Consider the following 14,932-nt stretch of genomic DNA (forward strand, 5'->3'; position numbering starts at 1 on the left):
TGGAATTTATGTTTATTTAAATGAAATTACAGGTGCACAAAATCAGATAAATTATTTGCTAAGTTGACACTACGAGTACAGAATCTACGATATGTGAATATGATGTAATCGAACAATCGGCATAATATCAATATAACAAACAATGATACGCTGAATATGATAAAAGGAGGTAAATCATACGATAACACAACGATGACGAATCTGTGATAAAATGGGTGTAAAGCGATATCATACACGACTGAGAGTTCTCCGAATATTTAACAAGTAAATTTACTACGCCAATAACAAATATTTTTTTTGTATTATTAAAAATTTTGTATTTTTCCTCTTCGTGTATGCAAAAGAAAAAAAATCGCTTGAATGTAAAATTGTTTTGTTATTATTTATCAATATACGAACCATCTAAAATCTTGAATTTAAGAAATGTAAATAGGACAAATGCATAAAACTTACAAAAAGTTAACTAAAAAAAAATAGGTGTTGTTTACTTGCACATTGGTTACGGGATTGTACGTAAAATGTTTGCATATTCAGTCGTCTAATTTCTGTTTGTGTATCTTCGTATTTTATCGATGACGAATCGTGAAGATTGCACATACAATGCATGAGCACATCGTACTACGCCTCTGTACTGCAATTTCATACTTCTACTAAAACATACGTGTTATGTTTTATTTCAGTCTCAGGCAAAATAATTTCTATCTAAACTAAATAAATCTAGAGGAATTACCTATTCTTATCTTATCGTTGAAATTATTCGAGTTTGGCAGAAGGTAGTATTTAAAATATATGTCAATTTTGAATTATATTATTTCTTTTCTTTTTTTTTTTTGCGAATAATACTCAACGTAACTTTTCAAAGAAATTAATGTACCATTTGTTTTCAAATGTAATTAATGACAAAATAGATGGCGTAAGGCGATCGAAACGTATCGTACGATCCTGAAGCGTGAGCGTGGTGGATGCGCGAAACTAGATGCGCAGTAGTTACCGTAATGGTGCGCGATGCGCAAAGCGGACGTAGCGGTTGTTCGAACACTAGTCAAGTATAGTTGTCGTTGATACATTGCGCCGCGGGTAGTTTGTTGTTGGCGTGGATCGTTTCCGTAACATATAGAGTTGTGAAAATCAAGACGCGTAATGCCAGTAGCCGGCATTAAAATAGTGATAGTTACGTAGATCGGTCCGACGTAGAAGGAACAACAGATGAATATTTGTAACCGTACGTTGTAACCGAATCGAACAAAATGTGGAGTCCGACGCACGTTCAAGTGACAGGTAAGTGTATAGGAACTTGAAAGTTCCTTAACATAACGGATAGGAATGTGATTTATGCGGCAGGTGGTTCGCACCGAAACAGATGTACTGTAAACCAATTACCGCTTACACGTAAGCTAGGTTACGTATCCTTCATTGAATGTAGGCGATCGAAACCTTGCAATCTCGTTACACATTGCCAGAAATATTTTTACCGAGAAAATAGATCTTCCACCCTGTGTTCTAGCAGTATACTTTTATATTGTAGAGGACGTGTCTTACTTAAGCGACCTCGATTGTCACGGTATTTTTAAATGGTTAATGTAGATCAACTTGCGACACGTTAATTCCTCTTGGCTAACGTTTACCACTGTAAAGCATGGAAAAAGCGAATGTCGAAGAAAATTTTCATCGCATTCAAGTGCAGCGTCGCGTAACGCGATAGACAGATTGGGAAGAAACGGTGAAAACTCGAATACCTTAAAAACACGAACGCTACTTTAGTCGAAAAGATAGCAATCTTACGTATACACATGCATATTTCCATTGCTTACGTGCGCGAATAGCATAAACTCGTGCATTCTAGTTCCTCGGTAGATGTAAATATTTTCATACTAGATGGACGTCTAGTATTAAAATCACGAAACACATTTTGCGACGTTTTTGAATCATGCCAAAGTAAGGACGATGTATTTAAACCGCGCGCGGTCGTCCGCGATCCTGATACTTGAATGAATCGAGTACTGACTGAAAATTGGTTTGTTTAATTCGTTTGTTAAAATTTGTACAACAAATATATATCGATACAAAAAAATAATCAAGGACATTTGATTAGCTAACACTGCAGTTTTTAACATGTTTTTTGTTTGAACATTCAATTGGATTAGATTTCCTGTTAATGCTGATTTTCAAAGCATCTACATGCGATTTGACAAGCTTCTAATACTTTCCTTTTGATGTAAAATAGGTAGAGTGTGAAAGCATATGTAGGAGCAGCTGATGATTCCCCTTCTTATTCCTATGCTCGAGTCCTCTGCCCAGTATCGTAGGTATATTTTTCAGTGCCCTTTGGTTTTAAACTAGGCGATATTTTTTCGCCTAATATAAGATAAATTTTAAACTATACTTTTCACCCTATTGCACCTATAAATAAAGCAATGAAAGAAAATTTGATATCATGTATGAAATTGTATGCAGTGCTATCTTTTGTTCCCATTATACTGAATTTAAGGATTTACATCGTGTCACGTGTAAATTGATGCAGATTTTTGTTTGCTGGTAAGAGAAACAGTATTCTAACTTAATTAACTGTGATCTCGAACCGTTAAGAATGTTCCTTTCCGAGTAAACGGTATTTGGCTGCAGCTGCGGTGAACATTTCGCTTCGTCTAATAGAGTCGTGGAAGTATGCAGCGAGAGAGTTGATTTTCCCATCCAATTGGCTTTGTTCAACGAGAAATCGAGGAACACCGTAGATTTTATGTGATCCCATAAAGAATCGCGGTCATCAACTACATTTCGTTTATTATAAGAAATATAAGATGCAATGCAGGAACAAATATTGTTCGCAGGTGCTCTCAATCAAATGTTCAGTTTGAATATTGGTATTTCATGGTACAATGCAGTGCCAAAGAACTTTATGCTGTTTGAAATATACGGTGCGATAGCGGCGAAAGAAAATTTCATGCGTTGGCGCTACGGTAGGTTAGGAAATATTGCGGGAGTTGGTCAAAAATAGCGAAGTAATAACGTGGTGGAAGCAAAGTTTTGCTGTAGGAATGCAAAGAAATAGCCAGGAAGCAATGCATTCGCAGTTTTATCGCGACAGAGAGAAGCGGATATGCTCAGGAGCCATGATATGCTTTTAGAAAATATTATCCCACAAATTCTAACAGCGACCTAGCTTTACGGACGGATCATATCGAATAACGTTTTATCGTTTGCGATGAAGTTACGCCTATGGCTACGCCTATTCCTCTTTATCACGTATTTGAATTTACGCAGATTTCGATGGGCGGAAAAACTGTCAGCTTCGACATTTAAAACGGTACACATATCGAAACACTTGCCACATTTCAAGATATCGGTCGTACCGAGAACTCGCGTCATTAAAAAATAATTCATAAAAATTTCTTTTTTTTCTTCTAGTGTTTAATACAATTTTTTCTTCTTTGCAGTTCAGAGGGCGAAAAGCTTATTAACCAAAGGAAAACACAGTAAGTATCGTTATTAGCCTAATTTTCACGAGAACGTAAATTTTACGTGATATAACAAACGCCCTGGCAATTATAATCGTCCTAGTCATTTTTACATCATACGCGTCGGATTTTGTAGGTCAACGTAATGCAATACATCGATGTCAGTATCTCTTTTTTCATTGAACCGCGTCTAATTTCAAAACAATGGTGAATCGTTTTTGCTGATATTGCGTAATTCGTTCTGCATTCAAATTGAATTTCGCAAAACGTGCAAACGCGTATAACGACAAAGTCGAGGAAACGGCGAGTCTTGAATATTTTAACGAAATGATTATTACATGTTGGATAAAACGTTGATAATTTTACGAATAAAAATTCGCCATTTTGGCTGTTTATTTTACAATGGCAACGTTATAAGTTGTGATGAGCTAACGATTAGCACTGTCTGGGCAGGATGAAAGATGAAAGAATCACGCGAAGATAATTTATGGGGCCAATAAGTAGACAATGGAAGCCGCCTCTTGCAAGATTTTAATATTCGTTATGTAGCTTGTTAATCCTAACCTTGCGGTTAACCATTTCCACCCACGTTAAACGCTTCAACCTAATAACGCAGAAACCAACGACTGCTTCGTGACGATTGCGCTCGGGAAAGAAAAATACCAAACGTCTGTGAAGGAGAAAGCATCGAAGGACGTGGAATGGCACGAGGAATGCGAATTACTTATACCGGAACAAGGAAACACAGCGGAAATTGTCCTTACGGCCCTTCATCGTAATTTCTTGGGAGTCGACGAATTCCTCGGTACTGTCAGCATACCCCTATCTAGCTTCGATGTTTACGAGAGACCAAGGAATAGATGGTAGGTTCTTCAATTTCTACTTTCCACGATAATTCAGATCACATTGTATATTCACATCGTGATTTGCGAATAAGGTAAAACATTAGAAAAACCATTTGGGTAATTTGTAATTATGCCTAGGTACGCACTTGGAAGTAAACCAGGCAAGGAAAATACGAAAGAGAGAGGTGAACTCGAAGTAAAAATAGGTTTCATTGTAAAAGCTGGTAGTCTAACCGATTTGAGTCACAAAGAACGTCACAAAAGTTCCCTTGGTCAGTTATCCACAGCCGCTCATTCGATCGGCGGAAGTTTACTCAGTATAGGTAGCTTTGAGAAACGGAAAGGTTTGAAAAAATTAGCCAAATCGATCGGCAATCGCGTGAAAGGAAAGAGCAAGCATAATTTGGACAAAGGAGACGATCTGGATGAAAGGGAGGAGCGTAAATTTAGAACTACGAGACAGGAACCTGGAGAGGCCGATCCTGGTGTTATTAGCGAGGACGAGGATGAATTTACGGTAAATTAGAATTTATTAATTTGTTGCCACTTTAAATAGTTATTATTATACTTCGTACAATAATTCGAATCAATTATAAATTTCAGTTTGATGATTTATCTCATAAAAGTTCGGCATCATCTTTAAATGCTCCAGTAGTCGGTGGTAACAGTAATAGTGTAGGTTCAGTAGCTTCGAGTGTATCTTCGGGCAATAATTTCGAGGCACATCTTCCACCGGCGCCAATGAACGCCGCACCTAACAAACCACCACGATTTTCCATGAGTGCTTCCTCCACTTCCTTATCCAAAGTAGACAATATCAAAGACGACGAGTGGGGTTTGAAGCTTTATGGTAAACAAGTTAATAATAATGTTAAAAGGTAAATAAAATTCTCTCTCGTTGAATGATCATGTTAAGACAAAAAGAACTGTGTTAATATATTTTGATATATTTAGATGGGAAAGTAAACAAAGTCCGAAAATTGTAATAGACGAACCAAAGGACGAACATCGCGAAATATCACCTGTAAATTCGCCTTCTTCGACTTTGAAGCGTCAAGAAACTTCAGAGATCATAACACCTGCCCCGCGTGAAGTTTTGCAAATAAAGAACAAACTTGAAGACAAATTTGTATCGAATAAGGAAAAAAATGTAAAAGAAGAGAAATTTAAAGAAAAGAAAGAAGACAAATACAATTGCTGGAATCCCAGAGATGAAAAGCAATTGAAAAAGGACAAGAAAAAGGAGAAGGAGAATAAATTTAAAGAATTTAATGACGATAATAATTTATCTTCGGAAAGAATTATCATCGGAGGTGAAGATGCAATTAAACCAACAGCGACAATGAAAAGCCACCTGCCACATGAGGTTCTCACACAATTCGAAGGAAAATCGAGAGAAGTAATTACGTTGCTTTACTATTGTTATTATTCATAACACGATGAATTAAAGACTTTAAAAAACTTAGAATAATATATGATATTAAAATTTTGTTGGTACAGGATCTAATCGAATTAACGCTACAACTACAAGCGGAAGTAACAGAAAAGAAGAAACGTTTAACTGACTTGGAAGATTATATAGATGCACTATTACTGCGAGTAATTGAATGCTCGCCGCGCTTATTGCAAAACCCATACCAATCACAGAGACGTTTGTCTTCGCCTGGACACCAATAGATAATTAATCGCTTTCCCGTCCTGATATTTTCTGATAATGTTAAGATTAATTGTATTCTTTGAAAGAATTAGTGATAGTTGCATAGAGCTACGTTCAATGTATACCAATCGTTTCGTACACGTTTAACTGCAACTACTTTGTAGTACACAGGCTTTAATTTATTTTCAACTAACAATTAGAACTAAATAATTTGCATGTATTCCTCAATGACGTTACTTTTTGAAGTGTATAAATTTCTGTTGAATTTTTAACGTTTTGTTATCGTTTCAACAAAGAATGTTATTAAGGTTTATGTATATGTATGTTTTAAAGGGCAAAGAAAAAGTGCAGCGTTTGTGCCAATTGTTATAAAATGAGAAAAAAAAATTGCAAATACTCCCCTAGTCTTCCCAAAAGAAACAATTGCTTATCCCAAAAAAAATGTTATTTCCGTCCAAAGTACGATCCCAACAAATACTATTAAAATATTTGTATTTTTGAATATTTACATGACAATTTCTTCATACAATATGTATGATATTTTCACAAACATATTTAAAATAAATAAACTATTGATACGTGATTTAATTATTTTATCAATATTTTACTTTCATTAATACATATACTATGGATTGTAAGATTGTTGTTGTTATCGCAGTTATTATATAAAACAAGATATTATATATGAATTTACAAGGTGTATATAATTTAATAACCATAAATTATGTAATAATTTTTAAACGTACAATTATGTTAGAAATAAATAGTATAATAAATAGTAGAGCTGTATGACGAAAAAAATGTTTATATGTGATCAATGTTTATAGTTTGTGTAGTCGTTATTTATTCTAATGTACCCGTGGAGCTCGAAGTAACATGCTGGTTTCCTATTGAGATGTCCGTAAAACGATAGTGTCGTTCGCTTATGTTTTCATTGTGATTTCTCTAGTAATTTCATTAGAAAAGATAACATCTTTTTAACAATTAATAATGACAAATGATATAAATGATAACAATTCAAGTAATTTAAATACAGTATCTGGTAAGTCTTTATATTCTTACTAACGTTTAGCTTTTGACACCGGTCATGTGAGGTTAGATTTCTCAGAGGCACAACCTTTTTATCGAGCATAAGGACTCTTCAGAATTTAAAAATAATTCTTTTTAATATTTTTATACTGCATAAGCTAGTGAGTTCTATAGGTTATATAGGGTAAGAAATATTTTAATCATAACTATGGTAGTATTCGAAAATTTCAAAGGTGACCTTAAATTACGAATCTTCTACTGTTTTTACATATATGCCATGTGGTCGAAAGATATGATTTATTTCTGCATATAGGTGTTCTTTTTAGAGCGGAACGTTCTTTTTAGCCTTTAAATTCAAGTTGAACATGAGAAAAAGTGAATTTAACAATAATAAAGTGTAATTTACAGGCTCATCCACGATGGAAACATGCACAGCAGGTCCCTTAGTGTTGTATTCGACAGCCCAAGCATGGGCAGCTCAGTTTCATCGCAGTTTTATGCCTACAAGGGTATCAGAATCATCCGATGAAGAAGACTTTTCACAGTATCAATTTGAAGATGACTTGGAGTATCTCAGGTCATTGGACCCAAAGGAGTGGAAAGATCAAGATCATTATGCCGTGTTAGGATTGAAAAAACTTAGGCACAAAGCAACCGAGGAGATTATAAAAAGGGCTTGTACGTAAAGAAAGTTCAAAGTATACTCTGTAAAGGAATGTAGGTGTTATATCGTTCAATGTATTGCATGACACAATGATTAACGCGGTTGAGGAGTATTTGATGCGTGAATTACAGATAAGCAGAAAATTCTTAAACATCATCCCGATAAACGCAAGGCTATAGGCGAGGAAATCCGGCCAGACGACGATTATTTCACCTGCATTACACGGGCCTGGGAAATTTTGGGGAACCCCACAAAACGTCGAAGTTACGACAGCGTGGATCCGTACTTTAGCGATGATTTACCAGATGAAAAAGATTGCAAAAATAACTTTTATGCGGTAATGGGTCAAGCGTTTAAAGAGAATGCTAGATGGTCTACGAAAAAGCCAGTACCGCGCTTAGGTGGGTTAGATACACCTAGGAATAAAGTAGAGAAGTTTTATTCGTTTTGGTATCACTTTGATTCGTGGCGCGAATATTCCTATTTGGATGAGGAAGACAAAGAAAGTGGTCAAGAGTAAGTGTATCTTAATTATATTTTTTTGATATTTTTTATTATCTCTAATATTTATAATCATCTATATATAATAACCTTCTCAGTCGCGATATGCGTAAGTGGATCGAGAAAAAGAACAAAGCAACACGGGCAAAACGAAAGAAGGAAGAAATGGCACGTATACGTACTTTGGTCGATATGGCGTATAATACAGATCCCAGAATAAAGAAATTTCAGCAAGAAGATAAAGATAAAAAGACAGCAGCAAAAAAGGCGAAACAAGAAGCAGCAAAGGCGAAACAACAAGAGGAGGAGCGAATAGCGAGAAATGCAGCAGAAAAGAAAAGATTGGAAAGGGAAAAGCGGGAGATCGAAGAAAAAGCAAAATTGGATGCGCTTAAGCAAGAGAGAGATGCACAAAAGAAGGCGCTCCGTAAAGAAAGAAAAGCATTGAGAGATTTTTGTAAAGCTAATAATTACTTTGCTCAAAATTCGGAGGAGAATATTAGGCACATGGAAAGTCTTGAAAAAATTTGCGAACTTTTTAAATTGGTTCAGTTAGAGGAGACGATGAAAAAATTACAGGCCAAGGGTAGAGTCGCGTTTCTCGATATCATAAAAGAAACAGAAAAGAAAATAGAAGCTGAACGTAGAGCTGGTATAACATGTAACGATATGCGAAATACACCGGAAAAGCAAGTAAAATCTCATACAGCACCGTGGAGTGAAACTGATCTACAACTTTTGATAAAGGCGGTAAATTTATTCCCGGCGGGAACAAATCAACGCTGGGAAGTTGTTGCAAATTTTATCAATCAGCATAGCACCTCTTCTACTGGCGTTATGCGTGACGCGAAGGAAGTTCTTGCAAAAGCTAAAGATTTACAGTCGACAGATTTCAGTAAATCTAGTCTAAAGGAGCAAGCGAACAAGAAAGCTTATGATAATTTTGTCGCCGAGAAGAAAGCCAAGGAATCTGTCGAGGATCGAATGCCAGCGGTCACGGAACGTCTCGATCATCCTATTTCAAACGGCGTTAACTCCGAACAAAAAGATTGTAAGAAAGAGTCGCAACCTTGGACTCCGGCAGAACAGAAACTTTTGGAACAAGCCTTAAAGACTTATTCTACAAGCGTGCCTGATAGATGGGATCAGATAGCGGCATGCATTCCAACTAGGACGAAAAAAGAATGCATGAGGAGGTATAAGGTACGTTTTGAACAAGTAACATTTGCAAATGCATCTATATTTTCTATATTTCATAATTTTTTACGTATGCAATCGTTTGCAGGAGCTGGTCGAACTCGTCAAAGCAAAAAAGGCGGCACAAGTGATGAAATAATATTAGTCTGTCCTTAATATGAAAATTCTTTTTAACTTATTAAATTCGGGTACAAACAAATTCATAATTGAGTTTGAAAAACGGATGAATTTTAGCTTTTACCGAATGTCGGCTATTGTATATACTTGTGCCTTGCTTTAGTTTGTACATGCACAGTTTGCTACAGTTCTAGGAATTTTCTGCTATTTATACGCAAGAAAGCAATTGCTGCACCTAGTGACTGTACATTTATCACAATCGTTAACTGCATGGAAAATCGTGGTCCCAAGGTTCGAATTGACGCTTCCGAAAATTAATCTTTTTTCATATAACAACCCTTTTGCAATCGAGCGATCAAAATGTCTTGTAAGTAATGTAAAATACGATACTAAATAGCAATTGCCGTTTAGATCGAAGCGTACATACTTTATAAATAAAGACGAACGATATTTCGAAAACGCGTGTTTTCTCGATGTCCACTCGAACATAGAACCAGACCATGAGATGTTTGAAATTCTTATATTTTTAATTTGACACATTTTTGACAACATTAACAACAACAATTTTTTGTGTTAGTTCCTTTCTATGCAGCGAATACTGTCCATGCAGTTCCTTCGTCGTTCTCGCCAGTCTCGTGTGCACAATATCGGAACCACATGCACGTATTTAGCATTCGAATGTCTCTGCGCTCGATATTTCGCTTTACCCAAAACTGGTTTAGAATCTCGTTTAATTGGTTTTGAAATCATATCGGACGAAAGGTCGACTTGTTCCGAGTAAACAAAGCGAAGTATGGAACACAGATTCATTATAGGTAAATCTTCCGCGTGTTTGAAAAACAGAGAAAAAAAAAGAATATGATTACTGTAAAGCGTAAGCCTAGTGGCTAAGTGAGTTTCGGATGCTTAACTTCTTTGGTTAGGTGCCTTCCGACACTTTGTTTGAAAAAAATGTAAATACAGAGTGACCGATATCTTCGATCGACGGAGACACTTGTCCGTTTGTTTCACTCATTCGTATGACAAATATGTTCAGTTGTTTGGCTTTTCGCGAATGCAAATGTCGCATTTCTTTCTCTATAAGTGTTACTCTGGTGCAGAAAGAAACTTGGGTTTGCGTTTAAAGTTGCACCACGCGTTTCATTTTCTTTTATCATTTCCTCTCTACGAACCAGTTTTGTAGCGTGCGATAGAAATCAGTGATGTTTCAAATCAAGTTCCGCAATTGTGTCTGATTTTCGTTTCGACGAAGGAATAGAAAGTCATTCGAACGTAAGGGTTATAACGCGTCAGATATTGCCATTCTGGAATCATTATTTGGGTAATATGTTTGTTCATCGTGCGCTACAAATCATTTAGAACAGAGGTTACGTACGGAAACAGATGGAAAGAATAATCCTCCTTGACAAGTAGGAAGCAGTAAAGGAGCAAAAATGGAAAAAGAAAAACGGCAGTATATCGTGAGCATGTCTGTTGGTTGTGCACCTTAAGGTTGTGGATCTTAACTCTGTAAAATTCCTAATGGACTAACAAGAGTCGCAAATACGCAAGTAGTACCCGTTCTTTTTTTTCTTTTTTTCTTTTTTTTTCTTTTTTCTTTTTTTTTTTTTTTAACGAGATACATAAATCACCAGGTCTGGCATGGGAGCACGTTTCCTCGATTTAGACATTTGCGAACAGATCTTCGAAAAATGTGAAAGTTACGATTCGATCAGTTTTAACATCGGAACATACAAATAATACCGTTACGGGTAATATGCTTGTGGAGAGAAGCAACGAAGATGAGCAATCGAGTTAAAGGTAGTCAAACTTAAGAATACTCGGATAAAATTACATTATATATCACGTTAATTTTTACTTTATTTTCGACAATATGAACTTTATCATTTTATCAATTGTTAAACCACATTTAATCGATTAATCGTATTGTGCGTATTAATTGGATATCGTAACGTAACTGTATTATTCGTATAACCGATTAACGATAGTTGATTCGCCACTTGACTTACAGAGTTCAGAATGACTGCTTCTGAAAATCGCTGTTTCTAACGTATCGAATAATAATTGCCAATAAAGAAGGAAAGTAAACGAAAGTACATAAACAGTTTGGGAATCGGATCTAAGAATTGTGGAAGCCTCGATGATGTTCAGCGCAATCAAAATACACCTAATCTCTTTTCCGAAGTAACCAATAAGACGAAGATTGCCACTTAACCGATTAAAATTCAGGTTAAAAAATGTTAAGCTTCGAAGATGACAAATACAGTTTAAAAGTTGATATTTCGATAACGGGTGTAGAAAGAAAGACAAATAAGGCTGAAGAGGAATGACGTTACTCTTCGCTACCAAACATCAATGGTCGAAGTGTCTTTGACAAAGTGGGTCGAGTATGTCTCCTAAGAAACGATGATGGCATTTATGGGAGCATCGTTTATTACCGTGTCGATATAAGAACGTCTTAATAAAAATAAACGGTGCGAGTAGCGTGTGTGAGTGCCAAAGCTGTGCCACGAGTCCGGCAGCATGGGTAAACGCATCGAAGTGCAAGATTCGAAATATCGAAAGCTCGATCGGAAGGTTTATCGCGTCTTCTCGATCTAGTTTCGAGAATTTGTCGTTTCGTATGTACTAACGGTCTACGCCTAACAGAATAGAATCACCGTATAACTTTGTTACAACCGTTTGATACAGGATTCACGGGAAACGGCATTTCTCGATAGTAAGGTGATCGTAAATACGTTTAACCTGTGATCGGGACGCTAGGTGGCACGCGAACGTATGCGCACGTCTGCCGTTAGGAACGCGAATCTTGCGCATCGAATGTTTCGACCAATGGCTGACCGTTTCGATCGTAAAAGATCGTCAATACCGACTGTGCATGGTGTGTAAAGTGTTTAGAGTAGTGGCACGATGAACGAATACGTTGGATGGTTGACTGGACCGCAAAGGCTAGCGAGACCGAAGAAGGAGGCATTAAAAGGACCGATTTCCCGCGAGTTTCAAATCGCTTGCCTCTCGTTCAGTGTATACATATACGCCGTACGTTTCGATGATCGTCAGTCTCGTAACATAGAAAACGTTGGTCTCCCTAAACGCGTCTATTAAACACTTAAGCGATAACGATATATCGTGCATCGCTCTTAATCCGACATTACGATTTAAAGGTAAGAATTTTTTCTTCTACGCGTATATTCTACGGATCGGTGTAAACGCCACTTTACAACAGTATAAAAAGATCGCTATAGACAAATACATAATTATTGTTAAAAAGACGCTGGAAAAAACGAATACGAAAGGTTCGACTATATATAACGCGAATAGCATCCTCAGGACGATTGGTAATATCGCGCGCGACTTATCGTGGCAGAGATATCGGTTTCGCTTTCTACGAACATCTTTTCTCGCCTGTCTACTCCACATTTTTTCCTTCTTTTATTATCTCATTTTAAATTGTCGCATCGATAAAGCCGCGCGTATTATTACACCGACTGTCTCGGCTCCTCACACACACCACGTACCTATGTTTTAGTACTTCTAAGAAAATGTCCAAAGACGTGTCCGTCGGTTGGTTTGTTTCATTTTAAATAGCGTTTTAGTTTTCTTTGGTTCCCTTGTTGACGAATGGCTCGCGTTCGCCGCGGCTCTACGAACGTATTCTTATGTCTTACACGAATGCATACATGTATACCATTTACTATACATATACCTAAAAAGATCGGTCTTAGATTTTGAAGTTGAATGAAAATATACTTGAAACGTAACTGAACGAAGAAATCGAGATTACGAGAAAAGAAAAGAAAGGAAACAGAGAGTTTTAAAACACGAGTGGAAAAGAAACGCAGCACGGAGAACGTAAAAGTGCGAAAAATGGGTAACGCGTTTAGCGACGAGTCGAAGGTAGAACGTTTAGAATCGATATGCTATCGGGAGGAGTCCAGAGAACGTGGTTCTGAGAAATATCATCGATGAAAATTATTGTCGAAGTCATTTCAAGGTACACGAGAGATTGAACGGTATCGATTGTTTCGGGTTTCCTCAAAGTTTTCTCGTTCTCGGTCACGATATCCTTCTCGAGAATGCTTTGAGAGAAAGAACGGTGAATTCTGATCGCGCTCTGTTTTCGAGGAAAATTCGCGACGTCGCCTCGCACGATGCGCCGCGCGTCCATCGTTTCCGATTCAAATTTTCGCGCCGTCTAATCGGATAGCACGTTCTCGGTTCGACAGTGGCGTGTCGGTGAACACTTTTTCGTTACGCCATGGTCTCTGCGTGAAGAAGCTGCGCACGCACACTCGCTTCGAGATGTTCACTCGAAATCCCTCGGTAAGGTTTACGGCGCGCAAAATAGCTCGATTAGTCGTTGGAATATCCGCAGAACCACGTGTCTATTGGATGTTTTCCATTTTTTTTTTTTTTTTTATTCTTTTCTTTTTCTTTTTGTCTTCTTTGCATACTTTCAACTTTGCGTACGTTCAACTTGCAATCTTTCCTCCGATCGAATCCGATACTCTTCATGCTCGTCGTCGAAGCGCCTGCCCCTGGTTTCAGGTCTCCTATTTTCGCGAGGAACGAGCACGCGAAATGTTCGGGTAGTCGGCGAAGCGACGATCGGATGAAAGGTCGAAGATCGCGCGACATCGTTACACGACTTTGTGCGTGGAAGGGAACGGCTGTCATTCTTGACCGGGCGATTCGTTGGCCGGGCATGGGTGCCACCTATGTTCCTCTCTCGTTCACATATACTCGCACACAAGCTGTCCCTGTTGCTCCGCTGTCTCTCCTCGCTCTCTCTCTCTCTCTCTCTCTCTCCCCCTTTCTCTCCCTCTCTTTCTCTCTTCACTCTCACTCTCTCTCTCTCTCTTTCTCACTCCCTCCCTCTCTGTTTCTCTGTTTCTCTCTCTCTCTCTCTCTCTCTCTCTCTGCCTTTCTCTCTCGCATGCTCGTACACACGAACACACGCAAACACGCGCGCGCGCCGCAAGAATAAACACGTGCGGGTGGAAACTTTGTCGAGTCATAATTTGTAAGAGCGACGAGCTCGAAAGAGAGGAGAAAAGCAAGGAGACATGGTCGAGAAGGTTGGATAGGAGAAACTTGGCGTCAGCGACGGACAGGAATACAAAATGGAGGGAGAGACGGATCGTATCGGATGAAAATGGAACTCGAGTCTCGCTCTTTCGATTGAGTCGCGCAGTGTCGGAGAAATTTACAGGCGTTAGTGGTGTCTGGGGGATAATTCGGTTGTTATCCGGATCGTGCCACGTTTCTACTCCTGACGGATCATGCGCGTACACCAATTCACCCTCCGACGTACAAACAAATATCGCAGAGGTCGCGTTTATCGGCCATTCATCCTCGTGCAGCAATTATTATACCCGCAACGTATATGTACAATTATATACGTATAATAATAATAATAATAATAATATTAATAATAATAATAATGATGATGATGATGATGATGGTG

General features: G+C 37.8%; 2 protein-coding genes across 2 annotated transcripts; both read left to right on the forward strand.

Annotated features, from left to right (window-relative positions):
* The first annotated feature begins 1,005 nt into the window (after positions 1 to 1,005).
* On the forward strand, positions 1,006 to 6,483 carry Rip11 (Rab11 interacting protein). Its single transcript, XM_017907233.1, has 7 exons — positions 1,006 to 1,278; positions 3,435 to 3,473; positions 4,072 to 4,318; positions 4,439 to 4,817; positions 4,904 to 5,178; positions 5,255 to 5,699; positions 5,801 to 6,483. The coding sequence occupies exons 1-7, from the start codon at positions 1,248 to 1,250 to the stop codon at positions 5,975 to 5,977; spliced, it is 1,593 nt and encodes a 530-aa protein (XP_017762722.1). The 5' UTR covers positions 1,006 to 1,247; the 3' UTR covers positions 5,978 to 6,483.
* A 378-nt stretch (positions 6,484 to 6,861) lies between these two features.
* On the forward strand, positions 6,862 to 9,946 carry LOC108552605 (dnaJ homolog subfamily C member 2). Its single transcript, XM_017907237.1, has 5 exons — positions 6,862 to 6,999; positions 7,395 to 7,664; positions 7,782 to 8,166; positions 8,250 to 9,354; positions 9,437 to 9,946. Exons 1-5 carry the CDS (start codon positions 6,948 to 6,950, stop codon positions 9,485 to 9,487), a joined length of 1,863 nt encoding a protein of 620 aa, XP_017762726.1. The 5' UTR covers positions 6,862 to 6,947; the 3' UTR covers positions 9,488 to 9,946.
* Positions 9,947 to 14,932: the final 4,986 nt, after the last annotated feature.

This window comes from Eufriesea mexicana, unplaced genomic scaffold, assembly GCF_001483705.2.
Source record: "Eufriesea mexicana isolate 0111107269 unplaced genomic scaffold, ASM148370v2 scaffold7348, whole genome shotgun sequence".
Classification (NCBI taxonomy): Eukaryota; Metazoa; Arthropoda; class Insecta; order Hymenoptera; family Apidae; genus Eufriesea; species Eufriesea mexicana.